General features: G+C 40.6%; 3 protein-coding genes across 6 annotated transcripts; 1 reads left to right on the forward strand and 2 right to left on the reverse strand.

Annotated features, from left to right (window-relative positions):
* Positions 1-201: 201 nt before the first annotated feature.
* Positions 202-3,720, forward strand: Psr (bifunctional arginine demethylase and lysyl-hydroxylase PSR). 3 transcript variants are annotated; one of them, XM_071711062.1, is made up of 7 exons: positions 202-601; positions 683-793; positions 1,498-1,703; positions 2,024-2,306; positions 2,645-3,000; positions 3,162-3,394; positions 3,544-3,720. In XM_071711062.1, exons 2-7 carry the CDS (start codon positions 721-723, stop codon positions 3,569-3,571), a joined length of 1,179 nt encoding a protein of 392 aa, XP_071567163.1. In that variant the 5' UTR covers positions 202-601; positions 683-720; the 3' UTR covers positions 3,572-3,720. The 3 variants fall into 3 exon arrangements, with proteins under 3 accessions (XP_071567163.1, XP_071567164.1, XP_071567162.1); XM_071711063.1 differs by having other exon boundaries at positions 719-793; XM_071711061.1 differs by having other exon boundaries at positions 202-793.
* On the reverse strand, positions 3,424-13,828 carry Klp31e (kinesin-like protein 31E). 2 transcript variants are annotated; one of them, XM_071711036.1, is made up of 16 exons: positions 13,086-13,828; positions 11,624-12,008; positions 11,080-11,526; positions 10,874-10,982; positions 10,500-10,703; positions 10,113-10,417; positions 9,801-10,035; positions 8,724-9,628; positions 8,293-8,642; positions 7,885-8,073; positions 7,605-7,724; positions 6,252-6,420; positions 6,074-6,179; positions 5,408-5,962; positions 5,061-5,331; positions 3,424-4,182 (listed from the first exon to the last, which is right to left on the reverse strand). In XM_071711036.1, exons 1-16 carry the CDS (start codon positions 13,118-13,120, stop codon positions 4,107-4,109), a joined length of 4,461 nt encoding a protein of 1,486 aa, XP_071567137.1. In that variant the 5' UTR covers positions 13,121-13,828; the 3' UTR covers positions 3,424-4,106. The 2 variants fall into 2 exon arrangements, with proteins under 2 accessions (XP_071567137.1, XP_071567138.1); XM_071711037.1 differs by having other exon boundaries at positions 3,424-4,858.
* Positions 13,829-14,169: 341 nt separating this feature from the next.
* Positions 14,170-15,461, reverse strand: Aimp3 (aaRS-interacting multifunctional protein 3). The gene is made up of 4 exons (XM_071711072.1): positions 15,138-15,461; positions 14,705-14,926; positions 14,501-14,596; positions 14,170-14,375 (listed from the first exon to the last, which is right to left on the reverse strand). The coding sequence occupies exons 1-4, from the start codon at positions 15,222-15,224 to the stop codon at positions 14,244-14,246; spliced, it is 537 nt and encodes a 178-aa protein (XP_071567173.1). The 5' UTR covers positions 15,225-15,461; the 3' UTR covers positions 14,170-14,243.
* Positions 15,462-15,528: the final 67 nt, after the last annotated feature.

Here is a 15,528-nt window from a genome sequence, read left to right on the forward strand (position 1 = left end):
CAGCGCGGCGCAGCGAGCAGCGACCCCTTACATCCGGTCCGGCTGCCGGACTCCGGACTCCGGACTTCGGAGAGTTCGGAGTGCTCCGGAGTTGTCGGAGTCCAGACATTCCCCTCTACGCCTCTTCGATGTTGACCACTGGACGCGATGAGCGATAGCGATAGCCAATGAGAGCTCTGCTTTTTCCAAACTGGAATTTTTTCACTGGAAAAGCAGAGCTCTCTTTGGATATCCCTCATCGCGTCCAGGGGACCTATTTCGGTTCTTGAAACGAGGTGAAAATACGAAAAGTGAACTGATTTACTAGATTTTAATGAAATCGTATAATATGTGCCCGCGGGCCTTTAGAGATTTCAAGCAATACGAACAAACCTACTGTCACGTGATTGACTGCGCAAATTTGAATGCGCAGAAGCGTAAAGTTTTTTCTCTCGATCTGGCAGCACTGAGCCCGGTTACCAGATTACCATCCCCGCCTGATCCGCCATCCACAGTCCACTATCCGCTATCGCCCGATTATTACTAAACGACAAACGACGTTTTTGCAACGTCGTGACGTGAGTGGTCGTGAGTCGTGAGTCGTGGTGACTGGTGAGTCGTGGTGAGTCGTCCAACGTTTTGCAACGTTTTCAAATTTTGTTACCTATTGCGCGATTTGTAAATATATTCTCTCTGAAATTAGAATATAAAAATATAAATATAGACAATACAAACGCAGTCATGACGGAAGAGTGGAAGCTGGATCATCGCGCGAGAAAGAGGATCAAGGAGGTGAAAAAGAAGGCTCGACCAGGTAAAGAAGATGGAACTTGGGCGATTTATAACCTACCTACCTATCTACCTACCTACCTACCTGCCTACCTGCTTGCCTGCCTGCCTGCCTACCTGCCTACCTGCCTACCTGCCGTTAGTTACCGCAAAGTGACAACTGACAAGTCGTCGACAACATACATCGATATAACCTTTCTTCGTTTTCCGTTTCATGTGTCCGTTCATGTATGCGTGGCGTTATCCGTTATCCGTTAAACGGTTAAACGCCCAAGCTTGAAGCTTGACGTGTAATGAAATAATTGCAAAATTGCCGTGCTTACCGGCGCTCCGTACGTACCGATTATTTCGAAGAAGAGTTGAGTTTTCGAGAAAGAGTTATCGAGTATACCATTCCCTCTTGAGACCTTGAACCCCTTGAATGACGACGGTCGACGATGATGTAATTCGATTTCCCGAATAATCTTAATCCACTTGTCCGCCTTTAGGCATCCACTGATTCAATTGGACGTACGCAATGTACGCATACGCATCTCGACGAGAATCTGCGATTCATGGAATTTGTGGCAACACATTTATTTTATTATATTACATTATATTACATCTATTACATACATTATGTAACATTGCGACTATGCAACTGTGCAGTTTTATTTTGTACAAAATAATTTAAATGACAGCCGAGAATTAAAAGTCCAGTGCCGAAAACTCCTAATGCGTCCTGTTTAGAGCTCGCGGATAAGGCAGCGTGGATTCAGCACGGCTACAGTAAGAGATTCCAAAAGTTTTGGGAATTTCAAGACAATGCCGAACGAATCGACGAGTCCAACGTGATTACGGAAGAATTCGTAGGAAAATACGAGAAACCTTATAAGCCTGTGATAATACGAGGTGTTCAAAATGGCTGGAGGGCCCAACACAAATGGACTATAGAGGTTGGTCTTTGTATCATCATTTTTTTATTACATAGATATGTAAGGATGTACAATAGTACAATTAAATGGATTCTCAACATATATCTCTGTCCCATTATGACATATGACTCTCACCGGTTGTTCACGGGTTGTTTCTCCTTAGTCCTTTGCCAGCAATTAAACTACCTAATTCACCTAATTATTTTAAGAGACTATAAGCAAACTCTCAATTTTATTCATCTACTCGATTGAGAAAGAAAAGACGCGTCTAGTCGTGTCTTTAATCCCAACTTGCAGAAATAAGTTTGATAAGGATTACCGACTTTCTTCTTCGATTTCAGAGGCTAGCAAAGAAATATCGGAATCAAAAGTTTAAATGCGGAGAAGACAATGAAGGATATAGTGTAAAAATGAAGATGAAGTACTACGTTCGATACATGTTTAATAATGAAGATGATTCTCCTTTATACATTTTTGATAGCTCGTTTGGTGAACATCCAAGACGAAAAAAATTGTTAGATGATTATGTAATTCCTAAATACTTTCGAGATGATCTTTTTCATCATGCCGGAGAACATCGAAGACCGCCGTATCGTTGGTTTGTTATGGGGCCTGCAAGATCTGGTAAATAGGTTAATACACTAAAATGGGTATGTGTATTTGTGTATATGTGCGCGCGCGGGCGTCACTGAATTTTCAATCTAATCAAAAAAGGAGTACGCGCTATTAAATATATAAATATATTGAAAGTGTGAAACAAAATTTTTTTTATATGAAATTGTTTTCGAAAGAGTTCGAAATATTAAAATATTTATGTACTCGGTGCTGTTTTTAAACTCTAATAGCTTCTAAAGACTTGGCGCATATATGCCATACGTCAACGAATTTGTCTCGTGTGTTGTAATCGGCAGTTAATGATGCATAAAAAGATACATTCTAAAAAAAAAAAAAAATTGCAACAGGTACAGGGATACATATAGACCCATTGGGTACCAGTGCGTGGAATGCGTTAATTTCCGGCCATAAACGCTGGTGTCTGTTTCCTACGCATACTCCTCGCGAACTTCTGAAAGTAACCGCAGCCGAAGGTGGGAAACAGAGAGACGAAGCTATTACGTGGTTTTCCATTGTCTATCCACGCACAAAACTACCTACTTGGCCAAAAGATTGTCGCCCAATAGAGATTCTGCAGACGCCTGGTGAGACTGTCTTCATTCCCGGCGGATGGTGGCACATCGTATTAAATCTGGACGAAACTATAGCGGTCACGCAGAATTTCTGTTCGCGTACCAACTTTCCGGTAGTTTGGCATAAAACGGTAAGAACTCGATGCAAAATATAAATAATTTTGTTATTATAATGATTTTTTGTTATAATTGTTATGAAATATCAACGTAAGATTATTTAGCAAGGATACTTGGACGTGTGCATATAACGCACAAGCCCGATGAAAACTGACGATAACTTGATCGCAAACAGGTACGAGGAAGACCAAAATTATCGCGAAAATGGTTAAAAGTACTCAATGATAAAGAACCCGAACTGGCAACCTTAGCGGAAACTATAGACGTGAAAGAAGATACCGGTGTTGCCAGTGATTCATCGAGCGGTTCTTCGAGTAGCTCTTCGAGCAGTACCAGCAGTAGTCAATCCGAAGATAGCGAGGATGACAGCGGTCAAGAATCACTTACCGCACACAAAAAGAAAAAGAGGTATACATACATAAAAATCCATACAAAAATGCTGCAAAATTATCTCGTGTACTATTCCTTTTTCCTCCTCTTTTTTTTTATACAATCGATTTATTTTTCACGACAATTATAAATATAATTAAGGCATAATACTGTTTTAAAATTTTCAGAAGAAAATTGACTAATAACCAACCCTGACAATATCCAGTATTTGGAACCTACAGAGACCTCAGACTGTACAGTATTAACCAACAATTATTATTTGTACTAAGAATAAATATTATAATTATTATAATTACGATCATATCTTTATGTTCATAACAAAATAAATATCAGATAACATATAATTTTTTTTTCCTATCACACAATATTTTATCCAAGCCCTGCATTTAGGCACGCTTATGATAATGCACGTTATTCCTATTCCAAACAGACGTTAACATTATAATTCGTCATCTTGTTAGTTAAACGACAAACATACGTATTGTCCCGCAGGTTTTTTTGATTATCACATCTTCTAATATTTATTAAAATTACGATAGAGTCAAAAAATAAAAAAAACCGTTTAGGAAGAATATTTTCAACAATCGATTAAAAAATCAATGCAATAGCAATGTATAAAAAAAAGGTACAAACTAATAATGAATAGATCAAGTGCATTATCATTTAAATTAAACTAAAACTGTATAATTGCAAATTAAATATAATACGTAGTATACACGACACACATGTGTTAGCTTTTGAGTGAGTTGCTCCTGTGGAAGGTCCTTGCGTCTCGTTTATAGTTCCACAATTTCACAGTTCCATCGCTTCGTATCGACACGATGACCATGCAAAGCACCAAAGTGGAGTAAACAACATAGAAGCAAATAATAACGAATTAAACATCCATACACCCTAGACTGATAGACTTATTACAATTGTCAAAAAACTGATTTTATTTTATCGAATTATTTATCTTTGGGATTTATTTCGTCTATAGCAAGAAGATGCTCGTGGATCAATTAGATGTGTGTATAATACGAACAATCTCGTGCACTTATAAATTTAATCCTCTCAAACATGACGTTCAACTTTGAAAATGGCTATGAATTTTATAGCGGAATTTTAAATTATGCCAACGAAATAATGCAAACGTAAATATAGACACCAAGTTTACAAAATGTAATCGCACATCTTTATTCGACTTTAAGCTTTTAGTATTAGTTATTGTATCGTACGGTAGTATAGTGTTGCGTATAAAATGTATGGTAAAACATTCGACGAAGGCATAACAAATAATGCAGCTTTACCGCCGCATTATGTGTAAAATATTTTGAATATTGAAATACAGGTAACGGCATGCTGCACATTATCAGAAAAATATAAGATAAACGGACACACAGCGACGCACAGGCAAAAAGCAAATAAGGTTAAAGGGAAACTGTGGAGATGGACATAGATAATGAGGAATCGGGTATACGCCACAGCTTCACCTCCCCAGAGCTGAAATCAACATCCGAGACGTTATTTCACTCGCGGATATCACGTCGCGGATTGCTGAATCGAAGTATGCATATCTGATACGCATAATATACGCTAACAGTCATTTTACGGACCGTTAGAGAGTCATTGTATTATCGAATATTGTATTTTCGACACAGAGCTGGATATAAAAGCATTAAAACATTTGGTTTGTCTTACTTACTTGCTCGCTGTAAATATATGCTGCTGATTGGTCACGATAGCATTGATAGCAGAAGCGTGCGCTCGCACTTCTCCGATAGGCGTACATTCTCCTAAATGATCTTTAGGAACTGACCATGCTTTCAATATACCACCGCGACATCCCGAAATCATTATGGAACCGTTATTTATTGTACGCAATCCCAAAATCCAATCTTTGTGAGCGTTGTTTAGGGATTGAACCAATTCCATTTTGCTTAGATCCCATCGTTTAACGCACATATCTCTAGAGCCTGAAGATTAATTAATAATAGATGATTTGAACTTGATCGCGCAGTAATACACAGACGAAAAAACGACATGACGCACCGGAAAATAATGTAGAACCGATCGTCGCTAAGCATTGAACTCCGTCATAATGCGGTGGCGCTAAACTAACGGACGGTCCGGATATATTAGGCTCGGCGAGAGATATCAAATGATCCTTGCTACCCGCTATTACTCTACCATCCTCAGCAACGGCCAAGCACATAACGGCCGCTGTGTGTGGTGTGCTCAATCTAGCGGTGTACGTCAATTTACGAAGATCCCATATCCTAACTTTATCGCTAGCTGCAGTATATAGTTCCTGTTCGTCCAAACTGAGCGCTAAATCGTTAATTGTTGTTTCGCCCATGGGGACCTGAAGTATCCTAGACGGAGTCGATAATGCGATAGGGCCGCTTTGAGCTTGACCCGAAGAAAGCAACGTTTTTATGCAGCTGTTGCCCGTTCTTAAATCCCAAACTTTAACGTATGCCGCGGATACGCTAAATAGAAGCTGATGAACAGCGGAATACTTTACGGCAACGACGTTATTAGGATGTCCGCCTAAAGTCAAACTTTCAATTCCCGTCTCCAAGTCCCATACTTTCACGGTGCGATCTAAAAATTCACAAAGTAACTCGTTTGTTATTGCGGTCACGTTATACTTGATCAAATATATATTTCTCGATACCATTCGATCTGCGCATTCACGGTATTCATATATTATACCTTTCGAGCCGCTGAAAAGTAAATCTGACGTCACGCATATAGTAAGGACAGCTTTGCTATGTCCTTCCGCAACATGAGAACATTGCAAAATGGCCCGTGGTTGCACCTAATAGAAGAATCATATCTAATACTTGGGTCCGAAAGAGAGGCAGGAGGCTCATTACCGGTTTGTGCTTACCTTGCCCTGATACTGCGAGATAATTCCTTTCATTGGTTGTGGCTCAGACGCGACTAGCTGCCTGTTCGCAGTTAATCTGGAGAATACGTTTTCCTCGCGGCTATTGAAACGTCTGTACGTAGTCGGTGATCCAGGAGGTGAAGATATATCCGTATGCGCTACCTGCTCCCTATTAGGTGTGTTATATGTTAGCGTGTTAGTTAGCCGGCATCAGGCTAATAATCATGCCGACTTAAACATTATATTAAACATGCGTGCACAGGAAAGAGATAATGAAATATTATATTAATCCAGTTTATAGGAGTAGTGCACAATTAAGCACAATTATTCATTATTTCAGCCGTCATCAAATGCAAATTTCGTACTTAGAAATATGTAAGGAACAGCCAAAAGGAGGTCTTTCGATAGCTATCGTATTTCCGCGTGTTGTTTAAAATTTTGTCTTTTATTCTTTATCCTATATTACAAAACATATAATATTCTTATGTCTATACATATTGAAGATACATGTTCCGTATAAACTAGTCTAAATTCCGTATAAACATGTCTTTTCTTATTGCAATTATTAATAACACGTTAATGTAAATTAAGAGTTAAATAGATAGAAATGATATATCGTGTCAGATTCATCGCAGTAATATATACATTATATATTACTGTAAAATCGATTAACGTACATGTCTTACTTATTTGTAAATGTATAAATCTAGATTTATTAATTTTTTTTTTTTCATTAGGTTTTATTATTAGAGATATCGTTTGCAACCAAGGTACGGCTATTAAAACGTATACTCCATATTATATGCATGTGCGTACATATATTGATGTATGTATGTATAGTATGGATAGTTACATATATATAGATATATATACTATCCACATATAAGGTTATATTTTATTTCACAATGTATAACTCTTGGAAATGTCTATCGTAATGCCTGACAAGTTCAGAGACATTATCTATATATATATATATATATATATATATATATGGAGAGTAATAAAAAAACGAGAATACTTCTTGTAATATAACGCAACTAAATGCGTATATTTTGTAACAACTTATGTACCGAAAAGTTTGTTTCCCACCCCCCCCCCCCCCCATGAAATCTGCAGCATTTAATATTTTTTCACGCTTACGGTTATTTTAATGTACGCGCATTCAAATTATTAATTATTATATTCTTAGGCACGAAATACTTGCACTTGTGATTCCTGTCTCCAACAAAATCAATAAAATAAAGATTACCCCGAGAAAATAAAAGTCATCTAGATAGTGCATGGAATAGGACGTCAAGAAAGAAATATATAAGGAATACAAGAACAAGAATGTGCTGCAGGATAATCACTCACATGGAGCCTCCACCAGGATGAATCGGCCGTCGCAGAGCTCTGGGAGATGTACTGTCGCGACGACTCAAAGTTGGCGATCCACCAGTACTACCGTACTGATTTCTCGTTAATACCAGTCCTCTGTACGCGGAAAATTGAAACAAACATACAAACGTATATTGCAGAATTGTACATTCATATACAGAATTACTATATGTATATGTAGTAAATTTCCTGAATGTATCACTTTCGCAAACTGATGAGATTTGCACACGTACAAGTCCAAAAGTCGTATACTTACTTTAGACTACCCGGTGCACTGGGGACCCTAGTAAGAGGATGATTATGATTTTGATTCTGATCGTCCGCCTTGACATTTTCAGGATTAGCGTGTATACCATAGAGAAGTTCTTGTGGTTGCGTTGTTCTTCTTCTAACTTTACTATTACGCTGTCTTTCTTCGCCAAGTATAATTTGACCGTAACTTTCACTATCAAACGAGATATGAATAAAAATGAAACGCATACAATATTAACGCGGAGAATAAATGTCGCGGAAAATAATCCGTTTAATTTGATCGCTTATAAAAATATTGTTGAAATCAACATTTAAATTACATTCTTGCAAAAAAATGCTGCCAATTCGACAGACTCGAAGTAAACCGGGAAAATTATGTCGAAAGAGCGATATATACCGTCGTTTGACTTACTTATCGGGAGAGGAGCTTCTCGAACTGGCTGGGCTATAAGCTAATACATTGTTCCGATTGTTTGTGAGAGATAAAAGATCTCTATCGCGTAAAACGTGCTCCAACAATTGATGTTGTACATCGCTTTCTTGCGCAACTTGATTGAGTCGTGATTCCATATCTCGCACCTCGAGCTGCTTTTGCGCAGCTATGCAGCTTTGCTCCACGGTAAATGCGAGCATTCGTTGAAGTAAGTACTGTGCTTCGTCTACCGTTCGAATCGTAGAGATGAGCGTTTCGACACCGGGTTCATTCTCCGCTTCACCATCGCCCATCTCGACCATGTCCCGCTGACATTCCGCAATACTATCCTGTAAAATTTCGTACATTATAGTAACATATAGATGACAAAGGACGCAACGTTAAATCGCATTAAACTGTTAATATATTACCTGTAGATAACTGATTTTACTTTCCACATTATCGATTTCTTCATCGATATCGTCGACGGTATCACCTCTCGCGCTTGTAATTTGACTCCTCTGTTTTTGAAGCTTCTCCAAATCTCTTCCCAACTCTTCTCTTTCTTGAAGTAGTCTTTCCATCTCTCTCTCCGTTTCCGCGGCAGCTTGTTTCGCTAATGCTTGTTTAGCGATCGTTCTCTCGAACGTCTGCCACCTTTGCTTCAGTGCTTTAGGATTAAGTGGCTTGACTGGTGCACGACCGGCAGCTTTTTGACTCAATCCTTTATCCCTTTTTCGTAGTGCCGTTACTTCCTCTTGTTTACGTCTAAGAACAACTTCCTTCATTCTCTTGTCAGCTTCTAGCGTTCTGATTACGTTTGCATGCCTACGACTTTCCTTACGTAACTGTGCTATTTCTCTGTTGCGTCTCAGTTCGTTTTCTTTATGCCGTTGGGCTTCTTCCCGCATTTTATTTAAAAGTTTTACCTTTGCCCTCTTCATTTCCGAAAGCTCGTTTCTCAAGCCTCTCAACCTACTTTCATTCTGAGACTGGTTCTTCAATAACCTTGCGTGTTCTTTTTTAGCAGATTGTAGAAGACGCATCTCTTTTTGCATATTAGTGAGCTTCTTCTCGTACTCGTCGCGTAATTTTTTCACTTTTTCGGTAGGCGGTGTAGGTTGTTGCTGCAAAGACAACAACACTTTATCCCTTTCTTCTTGAGTGTCTCTAATACGAGCTTGCAATTGAGACAATTTATCCTCATAATGCTGCTTCATAGTTTGTAAACGTCTTTGAGAGAGCTCAAGCTCTTGTATCAAGCGCTGCTTAACATCGATATCGGAAGTTAGCGCTTCTAATTCACGACCCATAGCTGCCTCTTCTTCGTCTTCTTCTGCAAAAATGAAAATGACACGTGATACGATCGTGAAGCGCGATCTTACAGCCATTAGGCTGTAGTGTTTCCGTTACCAAGTGTGCGTGTTACGTGTGCAAACATAACTATAAAAAAAAGACACTAAAAATATATACGTGACAAACAATAGGACACATGCGTTTGAACGTGCCTTTACGATCGGAATCGTCGTCGGAATCATCCTCGCTTACAGAATCCTGTGCATTCTCCGCATCATCTATTTCTCCCTCGTCCATTGACCCGGTGGTATTACCACCCTGACTGCGTTGTTCTTTCAAGGCTCTTAACGTTTCCATCTCTTTTTCGACGTCTCTTTTAGCGTCGATCAACACGGACGCGGAATCGGAATGAAACGAACTATCCCCGTATGGATTCGCCGCGTTAACCTAATGAAAATTTCATCGATATATCGGGGTCGCGGTAAATCTATTACATCTATTACATCGTTGTAACTGAGATATACCTGCATTTGCCTTTTTTTTAATTGCTGATACATAGCTTCCGCTTCCAATAGACGAGCTCTCAACTCTTCTATTTCTTGAACGTAGCCCTGTATCAAGCTGGTCACTTGGTCATCACCTTTGCTCGATGCCGCTAGCCATTGACCCGCTGCTTTTTCCGCCAACAAGAGAGCATTTTTGACGGTTAATGCCTCAACCGTCTCCGAAAGTGCTTTCACTCTGGTGCGAAGACTCTGTAATTCGCTACTCAACATTTGATTTTCATGCCAGGCGTCGTTAACTCCGTCTTCACCGACGATTCTCTTGCCTAAAGATGTATGTATAATGTTACATGTAAGACAGGAAGCTTAAGATGGGGGATAGGTAACTAGGATAAGTTTCGAACATACCTTGCCTATATTCCATCAATTCCAATTGAAGCTGTTGAATCTCTCGTCGTAGCGAAGCGATCGTTCTCGAGCTCTTGTCCTGGTTAATAGTAACTTTATTCTTTATATTTCTCGCTCGATTCGCGTATTTTAACGTACTCAGAGTTTCCATAAAATCTCTGTCGCTCGGCGATACACACGCTATCATAACCGTTTGACTATTTCCTGCAATATACATGTAATTCATGGAATATTATAAAATAGAATATGATAAAATCTTAACGCCTCGGTACATACTCGGATAAGCACTTTGCACTTTGTTCGTATCGTAATTATATTGTTGAACTATACATATATAATATATACGATATAGAGACGATATAGAGACGTTTTACCTCCGAGAGAATCTTGAAGTAATCTGGTTAACTTTGAGTCTCTGTACGGTATGTGCAAGGCTTTCTTTGTTTTATCACCGAGAGCAGAAATGACGTTACCCAGGGCCAACTATGAAAAAAGATACAGGGTCAGTGCGATATACACAATCTCTGCTTCAATCAATCATTCTTATTTCAGTTATTTCCTCGAAAGGATCTACCCTTACCAATCCACAATTTATAGAAATGCCTTCCTTCGCTCTGTCACCGGTAGCGCCCGTTCTCTTTAATCTCTCGGAACCGGCCAAATCGACAAAGTGAAACTTGGCGGTTAACGTTTCAAATTCATTCGGTAATTCGACACCACTCGTGTCGACATCCGCGTCAGGATCTTCGACTTTGATGCATCTTTGCTGTTTGATGTACAACGTAAATATCGCGTGCGATCTGGAGGACTGCGTGTTCATTTGCGTAGATCCGGTCGTGCGCGATAACGCGCCCAATCGAAGATACTCTAAGGCTTGTTCGGGGCTGGTCACGACGCGCGGCTCTACCCCAGCCAGATGTATGTTACCCATTGTATCCTCGTGAATACGTGCACCACCCCTCGGTCCTCCTGGCTCCAACAAATCTTTCAAATCTTCATTATATAATTCCAAGAATTGTGCTGTAACCTGGCGGACAAGGGACGCATCGTCATATTGAGAGAAAGCTTGTGTCATCTAAATTAAAGAGAGAGTATTCTAAAGTTGTATCGTAAACGCCGCGGACCTTAAACTCCGGAGGCATTTGCACGCGTTCCCTCGCGCGCTGCTGTTTATCCGCTATTCCATCGAAAAGATGTCTAATAGCTCTTGGTATGATCCCGACGATAGTCTCGTCGACCTCTACGTCAAAACCGGTGCCCATAGTGTAAGTTTTACCGGAGCCGGTTTGCCCGTAGGCAAGAACCGTCGCGTTGTAGCCGTCCAACGCGCCTTCCACCAGACGGCTCACGCATGTTTCGTAAATCGCGCTTTGATTCACCTGAGTATCGAACACGTAGTCGTACGTAAAGGCCTTGTCAGGTCCGAGAAAAACTTGCGGCTCCCCTTGAGGTACCTGAGTACAAATCCTGCACATATCGATTACTTCGCGAGCTACTTGCGGCCTTATTCTGCAACAGACAACCAATGCTCGTGCTAAAATTTTCGTGCTATACAATCGTTAAAAAACGATTAAAAAAACAAGCGCTTTTGAATAAATGACGTATCGTAATGAGTTAATGACATATGTATATCATATTTGAAATCTTATTTGAAAGTCGACGACTACAATATCGTCGATGATGTTGACGAAGGTCTCTCTCGCACCTCCAACTCTCGGAACTCTCGGAAGTTGGACGCAACACCGGCGCGGCCGGCGGCGTGCGTATCAGCATTCAGCGTATCTTAAGCGAACGGTATAATTAAGCCTACGGCCTACGCGGCACGCGCTTGTGTCATAAAAGGACATGCTCGATGATCGGTCAGACGTTACGTCGTTGCGTGGAATCCGCTCTCGAGACTCGAGACTCGAGACTCGAGACTCGAGTCAAGTTTTTCTTCTGGCGTAATGTAAAACGTACGCGAAAAGAGTCGAATCTCTTTTCTCTTATCTCGCGCGCGTTCCATGTCCCTCCGCAGTCCGCCCTCGTAATCAACGAGGAGACTCAAATTCAACATTGAGAGAGCAATCACCTTTTATTATTATACCTATACTCTCCTCCGGCCTCCGGCATCCGGCATCCGGCACGGCGGTATTCCTTACGTCTTACGTCAACATCTTATGTCAACCTTGTTTTGACATAAGACGTAAGTAAGGAGTAAGCACACATTGGAGATTGAAGGCATAGCGTGACAAGTTATAAAGGGCAGCATATCTTCTATCTATCAGCGTGAGAATTTGCAACGGCAAATTGTCTTTTTATTATTTCCAACATTCCGCATTGTCTCGTGAATTTAGTAGACTGTTTAGAGAAATGCGCGCGGGGTCGCCTGTCGTCTGATCCAGTGATCCAGTATCCACTCATTCGGCGCTCAAGCGTCTTTCATCAGCGGATCAGCCCTCACCGGTCACCGGTCACCGGCGTGTCTCAACTGTCTCGAGTGTCGACTGTCGCGGCCGAGAGGCCGAGAGGCCGAGAGTCCGAGAGTCCGAGAGCCCGAGAGCCCAAAAGCGATTTCAGTTTTATATAAATGTATTATTTACTTACCGCACGGCAACGCGTACGCTCGAATCGTCCGCCATCTCGCTACGTGCGGCTATTAGTCGTCTATGTGAGGATACTGAGGATCAAGAAGACAGCTTTCGCTGTATTAGGCTAAAATTAGGCCAAAATGGGCCGAAGGCGAACGACTGCAGGCAGTTACAGTTACGATCCTCCGCTATGCGACAAAGCCAAGAACATTGTGCATTGTGCTCGCGCACGCGTTATCAGGCACAATAATCGTGAAAACTTGACATCTCTCGTGGGTGACGCACGGGAGACTGTGTCGACTGTGACTGTCACCGTGCATCTCTCGCAATCTCTCGTGACGGTCGTGACGAGTGACGAGGCGATCGGCGCCGCGCCGCGCCGCGCCGCGCCGACGGTACTCACTACAGTCACTACAGTCCCTACTTCCTACTCACTAAACCAGTCACCAAACAATCGCGACATTAGCGTGGGAGTGAGAGCCTGGGGCCTGGGCTTGAGCCTTGAGCCTTGAGCTTGAGCTGCCTGACGGCCTGCCTTTCGACAGTTTCGACTATTCGACTATTCGACTTGGACCGTCTGTCTGTCAATATCAGTCAATATCATCGTTGTCTCCTCTACTACGTGAAACACTTGTACGGACACGTATACGTGTAGTAAAATTCATTGAGAAAGGCCATGTCGCATGCCGCGTTGGCCGCGTTGGAATTGGAAACGATATAGCCATACCCAGCTTGCCCACTGCCCAGCCATACCACACGGACACAGCACAGACTCAACATAGACTGTCACAGACGACGACACAGACGCACAGTTACCAACAGTTACTAGTTACAGTTTACAGCGAAAAAATATCTGCATACGGGCGCCATCTATCCGGAATCGTTGCAAGTTGCAAAACACTAATGGTATTTGATGGTAATTTCGTAATTTCTACAGTACTGTCGATACCGACAATAATTAATTTATTGGTTGCCGGTAAGACCATTTTTAGGAGAATCCTAAAAATCTATTATTATATACATATATATAAACAAATTGATGTAATACATAATTTTAATAACGATAACTACTAGATTAAGTAATAATTAAATCAAGTGGCGAGATTGTCAAATCAATTTAATCGCTATATATCGCACAGATATTAAAAAATATATTCAAAACATTACATCTCGATTACAGAAATAGGTGTAATAAATTAAAAGATATTAAATCCAGTTCTCGTCTCAACTTCTCTTCTTGTTGGATATTGTCGAACCATCTCGACACGTGAATATATTGTGCCTTCCGCTGATAGTTTAATTCTTTCTGTAACAAAACAAGGACAGGGAAATGAGAGTAGAATTGAATGAGAATTTGAGAATGCAGACGCGCGGCGTATATATTATCGCCACGAGCCACGAGCTTACAACGGATGCCCAAAGTGCTATTACCATTATAGAATGTAGAACGTAATACAACGCAATGTCCGCGACAGTCTTCTTTGTACCAGTTATATATGGTACATCTTTTAACACCGTATTCAATTCCTAATAATCAAAAGACATTGTGTTATCGATATTATTCTTTTCCATTTCCATAGGGAATACGTAATACGTACTTAATATATGTATGTGTAGTAACGTATATATACTTACATTTAATATTCTTTTGGCATTGACAGGAACCGACGCCGACGCGTGATTGACACATATTACAATATACTCTAACCACTGATGTATCAATGCTTGTGCTTCTTTCTCATTGTCAACAATGCCAAGTATATCGGAGCATTTTGAACTCCTTACGAGCGCTTGCACAATAGTGCTGAAGCCTCGAGTGGCCGGCAAATTCTTTTCATATTCTGGACTAAATACTACCTGAAACAATCATTTAATTGCGATATATGGCGACGTTAATTTAATCTCAATTGTCTATATTATGTTCCATCGTCATCGAATGTTAATTCGGCAACATTTAGCGAGGGCCGAGGGAATATTCTCGTCGTTCAACATTTACAGTTAATTATATATTTTACACATCCACATGGAAACTCCATCCATCTCCATTGACGTCAAATTAATAGCTTACGTTTTTATCAGAAACTTGCAGCTTTCCTGGAGAAACATCGAGATATCGCGCTATTCTTTCTACACATTCGATATTACACAAACCCATAACGGATAGAATGTAAACAATATTCAGGAATTGGAAACAAGCTGGAAATGTGATCGTGTCAAGTGTGTGGACGACAATCCCACCCCGTGCACTAACGCCTAACGCCTAACGCCCTCTTCTTTTAACAAGTATCACGACTGACTTGTTCAATATTTAATATTTCCAACATTATATTATCACTTTTTCACTTTTTGATAGATCTCGGATTGCAGAATCAGAGAGCATCGAAACTATCGAGAGAGTCAAACAGGTTCTGTATACTCTCATGATTGTCACTATTTAAAAATAAATCTTGCGTGCGAAA

This window comes from Temnothorax nylanderi, unplaced genomic scaffold, assembly GCF_030848795.1.
Source record: "Temnothorax nylanderi isolate EJ_2023f unplaced genomic scaffold, tnyl_v1.0 TNYL_tig0094_pilon, whole genome shotgun sequence".
In the NCBI taxonomy this organism is placed as follows: domain Eukaryota; kingdom Metazoa; phylum Arthropoda; class Insecta; order Hymenoptera; family Formicidae; genus Temnothorax; species Temnothorax nylanderi.

Coding starts and splice junctions, on each gene's coding strand:
- Psr (XM_071711061.1), top strand. CDS start 721: ATGACGGAAGAGTGGAAGCTGGATCATCGCGCGAGAAAGAGGATCAAG. Junction 1,704..2,023: donor AACACAAATGGACTATAGAG/GTTGGTCTTTGT, acceptor CTTCGATTTCAG/AGGCTAGCAAAGAAATATCG. Junction 2,307..2,644: donor TATGGGGCCTGCAAGATCTG/GTAAATAGGTTA, acceptor AAATTGCAACAG/GTACAGGGATACATATAGAC.
- Klp31e (XM_071711036.1), bottom strand. CDS start 13,120: ATGGCGGACGATTCGAGCGTACGCGTTGCCGTGCG. Junction 11,527..11,623: donor AAATGCCTCCGGAGTTTAAG/GTCCGCGGCGTT, acceptor CTTGTCCGCCAG/GTTACAGCACAATTCTTGGA. Junction 5,963..6,073: donor ACTTTTCAGCGGCTCGAAAG/GTATAATATATG, acceptor GTGAATTTTTAG/ATCGCACCGTGAAAGTATGG.
- Aimp3 (XM_071711072.1), bottom strand. CDS start 15,224: ATGGGTTTGTGTAATATCGAATGTGTAGAAAGAATAGCGCGATATCTC. Junction 14,927..15,137: donor TGCAAGTTTCTGATAAAAAC/GTAAGCTATTAA, acceptor TGATTGTTTCAG/GTAGTATTTAGTCCAGAATA. Junction 14,376..14,500: donor ACGTTCTACATTCTATAATG/GTAATAGCACTT, acceptor GTTTTGTTACAG/AAAGAATTAAACTATCAGCG.